This window comes from Diceros bicornis, chromosome 6 (assembly GCF_020826845.1).
Source record: "Diceros bicornis minor isolate mBicDic1 chromosome 6, mDicBic1.mat.cur, whole genome shotgun sequence".
Lineage (NCBI taxonomy): Eukaryota > Metazoa > Chordata > Mammalia > Perissodactyla > Rhinocerotidae > Diceros > Diceros bicornis.
The window spans coordinates 29,463,653-29,479,003 of NC_080745.1; the positions used below are offsets into that span (position 1 = coordinate 29,463,653).

General features: G+C 49.4%; 1 protein-coding gene across 1 annotated transcript in view; it reads left to right on the forward strand.

Moving 5' to 3' along the window:
- The first annotated feature begins 414 nt into the window (after positions 1-414).
- The window catches only part of LOC131406898 (calcium-activated potassium channel subunit alpha-1-like), a 212,431-nt gene continuing 197,494 nt past the window's right edge, over positions 415-15,351 (forward strand). The window contains exon 1 of the mRNA XM_058542758.1: positions 415-874. Coding sequence (XP_058398741.1) covers positions 515-874 — 360 coding nt within the window. The 5' untranslated portion in view covers positions 415-514. The remainder of the gene's footprint in view (positions 875-15,351) is intronic.

A 15,351-nucleotide genomic window follows, 5' to 3' on the forward strand; every position in this document is an offset into this window, starting at 1 on the left:
CGGCTCGTTCGCGGCGCGAGGAGCCGGCGGCGCGCGGGGAGGGGGTCCCCGGCCGGAGCGCAGCGAACACGCGTGGCGCACGGCAAGCAGCGCGACTCCGAGGGCACCCGGGCTCGCGCGCAGAGCCGGGGCGGGCCAGGGGGCGGCGCAGACCCTGGGCGCGGGCGGCCCGCGGCGTCCCCTCGCTCTCGGCGCTCGGGGCCGGCGCAGCCCGGGGCCAGCGGGGCGCGGGCCGAGGAGGGGGAGCTGCCCGCGCGCCCCATCCCCCTCCCCCCCGGGCGGGCGGGCCGGTGGCCGGGGGGAGGGCGGGCGGCGGCGGCGGCTCGCTGTATATATCTCCGCGCACCCCGCCAGGTCGCGCACAGCGCCCCGAGCTCAGGCGCCTCCCCGCCCCCCTCCCTGCGCGTGGCGGCGGCAGCAGTAGCAGCAATATGGCTGTGGATGGGTGTTCGGGGTGGCGCTGGCGGCGGGAGGAGCTCCCCCGAGCCCCTGCGCCGGCTGCCCGTTGCTAGCTATGGCAAATGGTGGCGGCGGCGGCAGCGGCGGCGGCGGCGGCGGCGGCGGCGGTGGAGGCAGCAGTCTTAGAATGAGTAGCAATATCCACGCGAACCATCTCAGCCTAGACGCGTCCTCCTCCTCCTCCTCTTCCTCCTCCTCCTCTTCCTCCTCGTCCTCGGTCCACGAGCCCAAGATGGATGCGCTCATCATCCCGGTGACCATGGAGGTGCCGTGCGACAGCCGGGGCCAACGCATGTGGTGGGCTTTCCTGGCCTCTTCCATGGTGACTTTCTTCGGGGGCCTTTTCATCATCTTGCTCTGGCGGACGCTCAAGTACCTGTGGACCGTTTGCTGCCACTGCGGGGGCAAGACGAAGGTAACGCGTGCCCCGGGCGCCCGTCCCCTGCGCCAGCCCCGCCACTTCTTGGCGTCCCCTGCAGCCCACCTCCTCGCTCCACAAGGCGCCCTGCCTCCTTCCATCCCTGCCTGCCTTCCTCTCGCCGCCTTCCCTTCGCTCCGCTCTCCCTGCGCCCTCGGCTCGGGGCAGCGGGCGGCGCGCCGGGGGCGAGGAGTTGCCCCCAACCGGTGCGCTCCTCCGGGACGCGGACGCCCAATCCTGTCCCCTTGTTTATTGTAGGGTTGTTTGCGGCTGCGGCTGGGGCCGAGGTGGGGGACGCGCGCCCCTCGGTTCCGTGGTGTGGGGTAGGCAGAGCCAGCCCTGCGGGCACGGAGGAAGCTGGGGGCCGCTAGGTTCGTGTTCCGCACGCATCACCTGCCGCGGCTCAGCTCCTTGAGGTGGGCGAGGGGGAGCACAGCAGCCCGCAGTTTAGAAACCTGTTGGGGAGATGAGTTCGTGGAGTCAGAAAGAAAGGAAAACGCTTTGGGCTGGGGAGAAAATCTTTTGGACTAGGGAATCCCGAGGGAGGAAATGGCCAGAGGAAGTGGGGGACCTTGGGAGGGAATAAAGAAAGTTGGGGAGATCCGTCCAGTTTTGGAGGGAACCCATGGAAGCTGCCACTTTAGGAATGTGGCCGGGTCGCAAATCTGATGTCACCTCCCTCTCCATCCCTTAGATATTCTCGTGGAACAGATTCCCACCCCGAGTTCTTCGATCTCTGTATTCTCGCCCCAGGCCTCCCCGTTTAGGTCCCCGGAAATGCCACCAGCGGCGCGGAGCTGGAGTGGGAGGTCAACCCGAGAGCCGGCAGAGGCCGCGGCTTCACGCGGAGCCTCCTCCCCAACGCTTTTGAGGTGGCTGGATGTCGGCTTAAGCTATTCCTGGCGCAGAGACCCCCACCAGCACCGAGGCTCACTACATCTTATGTATGGTTGCTAGGCTGAATGCCTGGTCTGTTGCTGTGTCCCTAGAGATGTCCCTAGAGATGCTGTGTGTGTCCCCCCGCCCCCGTCTCTGGTTAGGGATGGGGGCAGTTTTTCATAGAAAACTGCAGAATGAAAAAGAAAGAACTGGAAAAAAGAGTGGCAGAGCTGCTTTCTGTTTGAGTAATTTCCATCCTAGGGGACTTCCCAGCGCCACCGTTTGCAGAGGGAAGGGAGGTCAAGGGGAGTAGGGGGACAGTGCAAGAGGCACGCAGATCTCTGGTGGAGTGTTCCCACCTTTTCTAGTAAAGTTAATCCAGAGGACCCCTCCAACTTCCACAGGGTACAGCCACTTGTAGCCATCTCCTTAGTTGCTACGGGAAGAAGTAGGAAAGCCAGGGGCTATGAGTGAAACACTGGGGTGAACCGAAGCTCTCTTTTCTGATCATTAATTATACATCCTGTTTAGTGCTGGAGCTCAGCTGTGTTTTGTGGCAGCACATTTGTGTTTTGGAAAATACTGGTGTGTTGGAAATAAGGGAGAAAAAGAAAAGCCACCATTCTCTTCCTTCTCCTCCTCCTCCAGATGTTGGCCAGCCAGCTTTCTTTGGAGTTCCCTTCCTAACCATAGAACTTTCTTCTCCTTACTTGTCAAGGTGGAAAACCCACATTCCAGAGAAGCCCTCCAAGGAAGCAAAATCCTAACCACGAGACCCCGAGCCCATGCCCCTTGCCCAGTGCTCCTCCTGACAAGCAGTGATTCCCAGAGCCGCCTTCTTTGCACTTTGCCTCTCTTCCGCCTCCCCGCCAGTCTTCAGTGCTGGGAGTCTTTCCTTTACTGAGATTCAGTGTGCCCTTAGGGGAAAGGTGGCTCAGAGTTGTGTGCGTCTCAAATGTTCTCTAGACTGAGTGATTTTGGTGAACTTTTTAACTGCTTTCTTATCCTTAAGTAACTGTGCAATCTGGACCAGAATGAGAACTTTTTTCAATGAGTAAAAGTTGGTTTTGGTGTTTTTGTGATCCTGGGGTTTTGAGTACAGCTTCTAACGTCTTTCTACTCTGGGGGGTACATCAGTGCTGCTGCAGTGCCTGTGATGAGATGCTAATCGCGTCGTTCCCATAAAGAATCTCTTTCCTAAATGATGACCAAGCAGAACTTCTGTCAGTTTTCTCAAGAAAGTAGGTTCTTGGCAATGATCATGAGAGAAAACAACCCCCAAATATTTGGCTCTACTTGTAGCTCCGAGACCTGCGGAGTTGAGTGTAACTGGAAGTTTCTACAAAGAATCAGCCTGAGACGAGAGATGTTTGCAGTTGGTTGGGGAGATGTGAGGCATGTAAAATGAGATCAGGTCACTTTCGATACCGTTAGAGTCCATTTTAAAACATGCCCGGAATCTCTTAATACCCGCCCCTTGATTGCTCAGTTAAACTGTATGTAGCCAGCTCATTATACCCATAATAGTAACTTAGGCGTTTTACAAGCTTTTTTTCCTACCCTTGAGGTTTGTATTTTTACTGCAATCATGGTTTTGTGTCCTTCATTCATTTTGCTTTCCAAGTATTTGGTAATTGTCAAGACTCTGTACAGAAGAATGCATTTGGCTTAAGTTTGGAATAATTATTTTAGTGCTAGGTTTCCCAAGCAAACTTAGGCTGCTTTTCCACTGAATTCTACCGGCCCTCAGATGTGTTCACTCTCATTCTCTTTCAGCCCTAAGATGGTTTGGTCAGGAGGAAGGTGGGTCTTGTTAGCATCTGAAATTCCGTGGGAGATAAGTTTCAGCAGGGAGCTCTGGAATCACAAGCATTCAGCCCCTGGGTCTGCACCATCCTTTTTGATCAAAGGTGCCGGGAACTGTGGGTGTGCATCATGAGGCATCTCATCATTAGGACCTTTGGCTCCTAATCTCAAATGGTGAATGACTTTACTATTTTAAAAAGAATGGTATGTGGATTTGTTTAGGAAATAAAGAAAAATAATCACATTTCCCCCCGGTTGGGAACTGGGCACAATCATTCCAGTCCTGTGTTCTTCGCTGCACTTTTTCACTTTCCTGTTTTTTCTCTGTTGGATTTCATCAGAACTGTCTGTTTCCTTGGCTGTGACATTTTGAGGTCCAATCCAGTCACACACTGTAGCGAACAGGGAGCTGCTCTGGCAGCTTGAATAAAGCGGTGACCTTGAAGAAGTCATTTAACCTCTTGGTCTCTCTTCTTGTGTTTAAAATGTGGGGATTGAATTCTGAGTTCTAACGTCCCTTCCTGCTCTGTGATTCAGTGTCGGAGAGTGAAAGGAGTTGACGAACTATGGGTAAAGTTTCTAGCTGAGAATGTGGTTTGCAATTCCTTTAGGAATTCAGCCTCTGAGCACTTATATGTCTTTATTCCCATCTTCTGCTCTTCTTCCAGCATGCAGTCTGCTTCTCTTTAAATGTCTGGGGAAACTGAGGCCAACTTCCTGGTGGAGCTGTGGTTTGCCGAGCGGCCTGAATGTGGCTGGGCATGGACTGCCTCCTGCTCTCTGTTTGAGCTGTCGTCCCCGTAGAAGTTTGGGCTTGGTGGAGGCTGGTCTGCATGTCATGAATTATTGAGGTATTGTCTCCATGGCTGTGTCTGAGAAAACAACACGTTTTCTCTGTCAGGCTCGTGACTAATGTAAATATCAGCTCCCAGTACGGCTGGGTAATTACACAGGGTCTGGCCTGATGCATCCAATCAGGGCTGGAGCTTCAGGGCCTCAGAATTCTTGATTCCAGATTGGCCCTGGTGCTTTGTTTTGTCCCGGGAGTTGGCTGCATCAGACGACCTTCAGATCATCCTTTTTGATCAGATCACTTAGGGTGGCGTTGGAGAAGTTCTCAGGTCCCAGTCACGGGGGAGCTCCAGCTGACCCTCCTTGTCCAGAGAGCTTTTGCTTCTCATTCCTGGCTCTCTCTGTGGAAATGCACACTTTTAGTAGAGACTCTGCAATCAGACAGACCCAGGTGCAAATTGTGGATCTCACACTTATTAGCAGGGCATCTTTGGCTGGCAAGCCTTGATTTCTTCATCTGTAAAAAGAACATAATGATGCTTACTTTGTAAGATTCTTATAAGGAGTGGCAGTAATGGGTGTACAGCACCCAGCAAATGCCTGGCACTTAGGCCTCCTGTAGATGGGAGCTGCCATAGCTTCACAAAGTGGTGAGGTTATTCTCCCTTTGATGCCTTGAACTCTTGGCCCCGATAGGGCACAGACTACAACAGATAGAACTTTTGAGCCAATAGCAATTTCTAAACCCTGAAGTCTACTGTCCTTGGGTCACACAACCAGTTAGGGTCAGAGTGAGATTTGGACTCAAGGCCCTTGGCTGTTGTAAGGCCAGAAGATTGAGGAGGGGCAGCCAAGGAAGGGTCCATGGATGATGGCCTGGCAGGATAGCTTGTGTTTTGACGGTGGGGAAGTCAGTGGACTGGCATTGTGGGCTCCAGGAGCTGTAGACGTAGTAGGAATGAAAGGTCTCGTGGGCAGGTGTGACTGTCCAGTGTCCCTTGAGAAGGGCTGAATTCCATCCCTGTTATCCCCAGTCCAGAGCCCCCAGTCCTGTTCGCCTGATAATGTGACAGTTTCCTAACCAGGGTGCTCTCTACTCGGACCAGCTTTACCTTGACAGCCCCTAGAGCAGTGTTTCCCAAAGTGTGTTCTGTGGTGTACTTGCCATTGAAGTTACCTCGTGAAAACAAATTGAGAGTCGTGGCATACCTGAGCCACCCCTTGGAGAGTCACGTCAGAGGCTTGGAGAAGTCCTGTGGTAGAGAAATTGGTTCTGCTGCTCTTGACTGTGCTCACCTTGAACAGCCTTGCCTAGATGTCAAGCCTGCGATGCATGCAGTACCCAAGAGTCAGCCCGTCACCTTGGGCAAGGACTTCTCTGCTTTATGTCTCAATCTTCTTGTCTGCAAATTGGGGATTGTAATAGAGCACAGCCCTAGGGGTGGGTACTCTCACCAACCCTTCTTATAGCATTTGCTAGGAGGACACTGGTGACTGCAGGCCATGGGCTGGCCCTGCTTCAGGTGCCCAGCGGCCTGTCCAAACATGCGTCAGGAGGAAAGGAAGAGCTGCCTTAACGTTTGGGCTGGGGGAGAAAAGATTCCAAGGGCAAGGCCAAGGAGGCCCCTCTTTGCCTCACCAATGTCTTCTTCCCTGGATGGGGACATTTGCTGGGTGCCTGGTAGTAGGGAGTAAGTGCTTGCTCTGAGTCTCTCTCTCTTGCCAGGGCAAGAGAAGCCTGGTGCTGAAGCAAGCAGATTGGCACTGGATTGCAGTGCCAGGACCTCCTTCCCAAAGTGGGCAGCAGGGGTGTCCCAGCTCACAGTGGCAGTGGCTGTGCTAACCTGCGAATCACAGCAGCCAACACCACGTTCCTGGGACTTCAGAGCTGTAGAGCCCCTGGAGGGACGCCTCTGTGGTTCCGGCGAAAAGGCTATGTGCGTGCTGTGATGCTGCAGCACTCGGGGCCCTGCGAAGAACACTGGTCTTCCTGGAGACATGCCGGGGTCAGGCAAGGTCAGGCATCCTGCAGGACCTCCATGGTTCCACAGCCGTTCTGTGCACAGCAAGAGCCGATCCAGAGTCTCCCTTTTTGAAATGCTTCTTGAGTGGGTGGAATCCTGGCCCTGGGCACATGAAGAAGGAAACTTGGGGGCCCCACCCTCAGAGTTAGGGGTGTCTTAGCACTCTGGGCAGAAGGCTCAAGGAACGTTCGATTGGGGTATCAGATCTCCGCCTCCGAGGGCTGGAGAGAGCATCTAGTCCATCTAGTCTTGGGGCTTCTCACATCTTAATATGCACACGAGTCACCCCGGGAACTGTTAAAATGCCGATTCTGATTCAGAAGGTCCAGGGTGGGGCCTGGGATTCTACATTTTGAACAAGACACAGGTGATGCCGATGCTGTGCAGACCACACTTTGAGGAGCAAGGTTCTGGTCCATTCCTCAGTCTCCAAGCCGTCCCTCCCTGAAGACACGCCTACTTTTAAATGGAAATTCCCAGCTCTTCAGCTGTGAGCAGGATGAGAGAGGCAGGTTTGCTGTGCTAGGACAGCCAGGTCAAGAAAACTGCTCAGGCCTCTCTGGGTTGCTGTGCTTCCGTCTGGACGTGTATTGCTCAAGCTGATTGTGCGGGCGCCTGCTCCCAAGGAACCCACGAGCACTGTTGGTTTGGAGTTGGACTGAGGCGGCCAGGGCAGCGTTCTGCAGATGCACAGGGTGTGGTCTGCGTGATGCCCATCAACGTGTGGGCTCTCCCTTGTGCCATTGGTCATGCTGCAAGGGGTGAGGCTTTCCGAAGTCCAGCATGGCAACTCAGCCAAACCACCTTCTTGCAAAATTAAATGCTTATGGTGTAGCCGGGGCTGCACTGTGGTGATACTCCAGGTAGCCAGCTGCTGGCCACTCCCTTTGGAGTGTTTGAAGTCAGCGGGCAGCAAAACTGCCAGCCTGATTTTCCATAGGGCCCTGGGTGGGCCTTCGCAAATGGACGCTTCAACCTGAAAGGCTCAGGTTCAAGACTTGGTCACTGAGTGGAGAGAGACGTGTGGCCCTGTGCTGTGCAACCCTCCAGTTGTACTTCTCAAGAATTCCAGCAGGTTGAAATTGAAAGTAGCTCCTTTTCTCACCATAGCAAGGTTTTTCACAGCTCATACTGTTAGGGACTTGTTCCTTGAGATGTGCTTTTTTATGTTGTTCCATCATCAACGAGGATTACCTGGAATAAACCATGAGCATCTTCAACAGCCACAACGAAGAAGGGCTTGGCATAAGGCCCAGCACACAATAGGTTCTCAAATAAATCCTACGGTTATTATTGTTGTTGTTTTTGCTTTTATTGCGCAGTAAGTGCATACTGTGTGGCAGAAACCGAGCTAGGTGCTAGGGGAAAAAGAAGACCCAGTTCTGACTTTCTTTTGACAGGGTGGGAGGGAAAGAAACAGTTGTCTTCTCACGGGTGTGCACATGTGTGGTCTCTGAGTGGGGGCGGGAGCTGAGTCATGTAAGCGCAAGCACGCATATATGTTGGGAGGACCCTTTGCGTGGTGCTTAGCTGGGGGCTGGGTGGGAGTGTAGTCAGTGCAAACACATTTTCCTGCCTTTTTGGGTAATTTGCTAGAAGCTATGGAGAAACTGGGTGAAAGAGATGGGCTTGATTTGGTGACAAAACAATGTTTGAGTCATTCCTGGATTTTAATTATTCATGCCACCCCAGTCTCTCTTGACCAGTGGATAACAAGGATTTAGTTCATGATGAGCAGTTGTTGGTGAGGTGGATGAGTCAGGCAGGGGAAGGAAGGACAGCTTTGAAAGCATGGCTACTTGAAGATGGAATTTGCTTTGTTTTCGGCATGATTTGCTGATCGTCTTTGGGACATTATATCTAATTGCCAATTTGGAAATGTAATTGTCACTCCAGGTCCAGAATGGATATACTTCACATCATCAACCCAGCCTCCGAATCTTCTCCCTCTAAGATCTTGGTACCTGCATGACTAATGCTTCTTTACATGGCCAAAAGTGAAATTATTTAAAACATCTCATTTAGTTTGTATTCTTTATGCTGTTTCATTGGCCTCCCTACCAGGCTTTCTCGGGGTCAGATCTGGTTGACTCTGGCATTTCAAAGGTAATTAGCAGGGAAGCCTGTATGCCTTCCTTCTGCTCTTCATCGTTTGCTTTACTTCCATTCTTCCCTAGTGAGTCCTGCTAAGTCCAGGAGCAGAGGGACTGAAGTGTGCAGGTTAGTGGACAACAAATAGAGGCTTGATCTTGCAGGTTTAGAAGCACATGGAATTACAAAGTCATAGTGGTGGAAGGGAGCTATGGGGCCTGGGTCCTACTTCCTCCCCGGAGCCAGTGCTGGGGGGGAGCCCTCTGCCCCCTCGCCAGAGGGATGAGGGTGTTCATGATCTCCTGAGGACACCATTCCGCTGGGGACAAACCCACCTTAGAATGCATGCAAAAACTTTCTCCTTGCACCCCTCTTTGCTTCTGGTCTGTTTCCAGGACACAGAACAAGTCTTGATGGATGATAGATTTCAAATTCTAAATCCGGCCCAGGAAGGCCCAGAGCTGGGTGGTGTTTAGATGTCACAATGTTGTTGAGACATAGAATGCCCTTAACTTGGTTGCTCCTATGCAGGCCACATTCTTTTCCTCTCTCACGACTTCTGGGGTCCTTCTTCTCCTAAGGTGGTGAGGTTTCCCCTTGCCCCATTCCCCAGAGTTTGGAAAACGGCCCATTTCAGTGGTTGGTTCTGGTAGTTTACCCTCTGAGAGCTGTCGGGTCCTGTCAGAAGCTACGGGTTTTGGCTGTCCCTGGGCCTCTTCATCACTGGCACGTGCCCTGATGGTTTCCAAAGTTTTGCTTCCTTCACAGTTTAGCCCTGAGCTTGGCTGAGAGCAGATGTGATTTTGGGGCCATGCCAGGAATCCAGACGTAGAGTGCGGATCCTTTGTTAAGAAGCCTGAGTTGGACTCTGCTTTCTAGGTGTTGGCTCTCCCCAAAGGAGAGAGAACAGACAGCTATCTTGAGCCTCTTTTTGCGTCATTTAAATACAGCTGCTCCCTAGATTGGGGTTGTTCCTCCCCGCTGCTCATCTGTCTCTGCTCCTCTGGGCTTCTCTATACCACTGCTGACATTTTGTTGAACAGAAAGAAACCAGAAAAGAAAAGAACATACAAGAGGAGAAGGCGAGGGAGATGTTCACACAAAGAAAATAGACTCTCTCTTCTGGGAGCTAGAGGTTGGATAAATATATAATGGGGTGGATATTGTTTTTAGTCCCTCCACCTTTGGCTTAATGAGTAAATTCTGACAACTGACCTCACCTCCAAGGAGTGATGCGTTATTTAAAGACCAGTGGAAAGAGTGATTTCACTTTTGGAAGATTTTAGCTTTTCAAGTGAGAAGTTCCATCTAATTAAGTGCTGGCGGCTGCCTGTGTGGCCCTGTGGCCCTGACGCTAGGGGTTATTTGTGTGCGTGTTATATGGGAGCAGAATCTTCCTATTTGAGACTTTGGAAAGTGGACCTTTTGTGGCTGAAAGGGGAAAAAGTGGGCATCCTATGAGAATCAAATGGAGAACTCAGAGATGAGGGCTCTAAGGCTTGAAGGAAAGATTTGGAAGATGAAAGGGTTTATCCAAGTGCTGGGGGTTTTCAGGACCAGCATGAGCTGGCAACAGCATTATATGTTGTTTTTCTTCTTTGTGCATCTGGGAATACTTGCCTCCTGGTGCTTAGAGGAATTGTTTTAGCTACCCGTGAATTACGGCCACTTCTCCCCTGGGTTGTGGCAGCCGCAGCCGATTGGGGGATGAGATTCCTAACGGTGTAGGAATGGTGTCTCTAGCTGAACCCATAGAAGTCCAGGGTTTGCTTCAGTCTTAAAAAAGAAATCCATTTCGTAAGTTCATATGCAACACTGTTTTCCCCATCAGATTTCTTCTTCAACTTCAGTGTTTTACACCTTTGTCCTTAATCTTAAGCGTACTATATGTTCATTGTAGAAAATGTAGGCAGTATAGAGAGGAGTTAAAAGAAAAGACACCTCACACCCATCAGGATGGTTACCATCAAAAACCCAGAAAACAACAAGTGTTGGCAAGGATGTGGAGAAACTGGAACCCTTGTGCACTGTTGGTGGGAATGTAGAATGATGCAGCCACTATGGAAAATCGTATGGTGGTTCCTCAAAAAAATTAAAAATAGAATAACCATATGATCCAGAAATTCCACTTCTGTTTACATATCCAAAAGAAGATATTTGTACACCTGTGTTCATAGCAGCGTTATTCATAATAGCCAAGAGGTGGAAGCAACCCAAATGTCCATCAGTGGAAGAATGGATAAACAAAATGTGATCTATACATGCAATGGAATATTGTTCATCTTGGAAGAGGAAGGAAATTCTGACACATGCTACAGCAGGCATGAACCTTGAAGACATTATGCTAAGTGAAATAAGCCAGACACAAAAGGATGAATGCTGTATGATTGTACTTATATGAGGCACCCAGAGTAGTCACATTCATAGGGACAGAAGTAGAAGGGTGGTTGCCAGGGGCTGGGAGGACTGGGGAATGAGGAGTGGTTGTTTAATAGGCAGAGTTTCAGTTTTGCAAGATGAAAAAGTTCACAACAATGTGAATATACTTAATACTACTGAACTGTACACTTAAAAATAAAGATGGTAATTTTATGTTATGTCTGTTTTTCCACGCTTATAAATAAAAAAAAAAAAAAGAAAAGAAAGAAAAAAATCCCTCCAAATCCCACTTCCTGGAGATGACCATCATCTTTGGGCATATTTTCTTTCCAGACACATTCTTCACCATGGTGCTCTCTTTGGTCGGTGGGGCAGCTAATATTCGTCCTCTAAGGATTGGTGAGTGGCAGTCCCATGAGAATTGCCCAGGCTGGTCTTGTTTGATTTAGATAGTATCCACATCGAGAGCAGAACAGACAGAACAACCCTCTTTCTGCCCGTAGAGTCTGGTTTAATGGTGTCTGTTCTTAGAGTGAAGTTAAAGGACTACTGGGCTTTTGCTTTTGACGTATGAGTAGCTGTGGTATCTTAGGCAGGTCGTTGTCTCTGGGCCCCAGTTTTCTCATATGTCGCATGCTCTCTGCTTCAATGATTTCAATATACAGCCGTGCCTTAAATCAGATTTCAAAGCTATCATTTTTATCTGAGAAAGAACCCAAGACTAGCGTATTTAAGGCAATCGGCCCAGGGAGTGGTTCTGGTTCCACTAAAAATCACAAGAGTGAAATTTGACTGATGTGTCCCCGGAACTTCAATATTGACTTTGATGAGGTGGCATATTTAAGTATTACATTCTGGGGACACAAGCCGCATTGGAAATACCATCAAACTTGTCATTTAAAAAAAAAAGTCTCAGAAATGGGTTTTTGTGACTCTGCTGTTTCTTCTAATGACATAGCCACACCCCTATTGAGGTTTTAATTTTAATTTTTGGTGTGGGAGAAAGGTTGAAAACGTCTTTGATTAAGACTATAAATAGTGTACTATGACAGGCTGGCTTTGTTGAGGCTGGGCATAAAAAGAAACATTTGATTAAAGAGGAGGTCATGCAAGTCAACTAACTTTGACGCTTTTCCTTAACTGGCCCCAGAAGGCAACCGTGGAGCGAGAATGATCATCTCAGGCCTGTTCCACGGAGCGTTCCAGCCGCCAAAAGCAGGGAGAAGGTGACCGGAGCTTCTGTGGCAATGGAGCGAGTGTCTGAAGGAATGATCCACACACTTAATAACTTCTGAAATAAAATTCCCCCCACATCGTGAGCAGCCAGTACAGGAGAACTTAGTAAATAGTCTCTTAGGTTACATAACATCAATTAGATTGTGCTACTGGGGCCGTGTATTAAATTTTAACTTGTCACAAATACATTACATTAACACTTCATAGATCCACAGTGTGCCAGGTAGCTTTTGGGTGTTATCGAGTGAATTGGTGATTGTGTAGGACTTGATGAAGCCCAGACAAAAATACATGTTAGATTTTTCTGTATTGTAGTTTAACTCTTAATTGGGGGGCGCACGGGGCGGGGGGCGCAGTACAGACAGCCTGCAAATATTTCGTGCAAAATAAGCTAAAAATTGAAGCAGTAGTTATTGTATCTGCAGTACTGAATAGTTGATGTATGACCATGAATCAGAGATGACAGAGATTTTTAAAACTCAGGGAACCTTTTCATTTTCCAGTGGCAGGCAGTGCAAGCACTGTGTTTTTTAATTGGTCCCTTCTTTAAGTCAGGAGCTGAAGTGTTACTGCTCAAATCTCTCCTGAGTTGCATGGAAACTAATAAAATCGTGAAGGTTTCTATTTGTACTCTGTGAACACAGACGGTAATGAAACTGAAACAGCTTTCTCCAGGGATGCTGCTGTTTATGTGCCAGGCAGGGCTTTAAAATGGTTTTAGTGGTGAAAAGAGAAACTAGCACGTGAGGCGGTCCTGTTCTTTCTCCCTCCGTCCCTGGGGCCTCTTCATCTGTGCTCCTGTTTACCTCCCGACCTCCGAAAGAATGGATTCAGGACAAAGACCTCTGATCCCTAATATATCCTGTCCACCACCTGTTTTAGGAAACAGCAATTGTTCTCAAACATTCTGTCTTCCTCCTCAGACACTGCCTTGATCTCCACACTTACTGGTGCTGCTGTTTTGGTAAGTCTTTCTATGTGACCTGGAGTAACTGGCTTCCTAGGAAAAAAAAAATTAACAACAAGCTTTTTTGAGTAGTTACTAAGCATTAAGCGCTGTTTTAAGCTCCTTATGTTTATTATGTTATTTAATCCTCAAAACAGTCCTATGGAGTAAACAGTTTTATAATCCCCATTCTACAAATTAGAAGACTGAGGCATAGAGAATAAATATATATATATTTTTGGATAACTTTGAGGGCTTACTATGTGTCTGGTAGTTTCTAAGCTCTTTCTATGTATTGTCTTATTTAATCCTCACAACAGCCCAGTGAAGTAGAGGGTATTATCACCCTCACTTTACAGATTAGGGAGCTGAGGCATGGTGAGGGTGAGTAACTTGCCCAGGGTCATACAGTAGTGAGGGGCAGAGCCAGGTTTCAGTGCCGGCAGGTGGGCAGTGGAGCCCATGTGTCTAACCCCTGCACTGTGCAACTACAGTTATACCTCCTGTAGTGGTATAATCACCTTTTCTCTATCCGATAGGCACATGTGCTGTGCGCAGTTGTGCAGGTTGCTCACTGCACAATTCTAGGGCTGCTATGAGATGAGACTCACATCAGATAATACATATTGTACTTTATGAACTATGGCACATGTACCATATGTATGTGGAGGCACAGAATAAATATTGGGGCATTTTTCTGAGTATCAATCTTCCTTGAAGTTTTGGATAAAAACACTATTTTTATTATTAACACATACATGGAGAATATTAGGAATAGAATGCAGAATTCAAACATATTTTTAAAAACTTAAGAGGCGGGGTGTGTGTGTGTGCATGCACATGCAGGAAAGCATGGAGGCATGGTAAAGTTTAACATCCACCAGCAAAGTCCTATCATTAAACCATGGACCTACACATCGTGATGTGGAATGATGCCTTATTATTCCCACATGCTATTTGCTCATATCTCAAACTCAGAAACTGTGTTGTTAAAAGAATGGGAATTCTATGAAAAGCAAATAAATATATCTGAATTCTCTGATCTGTTATAAATAAAGTGCATTTGGGATGTCGTTGGGACATAGAATTTAATCTGCACACTCAGAAGAAGGTGGTGGTAACTCATTCAGTGGTTATGAATCTTGCCTCGCCTTAGGAAGGTCGATTCCTTGCTCCTCTCTACCTCCACAGCCTGGAAATACATTATTGTATCACAATATGGATTTCTTTCTAGACCATTGGGCATTGAGGCCTCGTGCCTGCCAAACATGCACGGAATGTTTGGGAACCAGGAGATGAACTGGTCAGTCTGCGAATCTTTGTCAGCATGGCTGTGCTTTTCCCAGGGATGCAGGCTTGTGGAACACATTGTTTCCTCCCTGGCAATGCCAGTAGCCACATTACATGATTCCAGGGGCACCATTCACTTCGTAGACATGAGCGAATCCCCTGGAATTGTGCAGTGCACAGCCTACACATTCATATCATGGTTTTTCTAGGCATCTCACTGGGTTGGTATAATAGACTCACATGAGAAATTAAAAACACAGTGCAAGGCCCATAATTCTTAATGGCAAAATGAGTAACAGAAGCATTAAGAACTTGAAATTCAGAAAAGGGGGACAACACTAAGAAGTGGTCAGAGAGGGGGTGGCTAGAGAGAGCCCACTGGGGAACGGGGGTGTGAAGGCAGACCCAGCCTGGCCATCCCTGGGCCCAGCCCCCAGGACAGACTGTTTCCATGACTCTGACCACTTTGTGGCTCCTGATGTGACATTGGAGGCCTCCCAGGCCCCCACGCTTCTTCTTAGCACGAGCCTTTGAGATGGGTGAATGCTTGGGTGCCTGCCCGAGTGTGTCCCTAAGGCCTGTAGATGAGATGTAACGGGACCCGGAGGATTTGGAAAAGGCTTCTCTGTTGCCAGCTGTGCTATTTTTAGCTCCCTCCCACGGCCCCTGCTGTCCCCAGGTGTTTGTCAGCAGAGCATCCTGCGCCTGTACGGAAATGGCAGTCAGAGCCCAGGCCTGCCTGGTAGGCCACAGTAGTCTCACTACCAGGCTCAGTGGCCAGGCCGGGTCTCTGAGGCTGGCAGGCAGCTGTGATTGCATAACTGGCCTTTCTGCCGGCCATGGTGCCTGCTGGTTCTGGGTGAGGAGGTCGAGCCAGAGTAAACAGGTCCACAGTCCACTGCCCCTCCCAAGCCCTGGTGCATTGGATCGGCTCATGGGCCTAGTGACAAGCTGGCACAGCTGCCTGACCATTGCTGCAGAGTCCCCAGGCCTGAGTGACATGCCTGTACTGGGAAATGTGGAGATGGCCC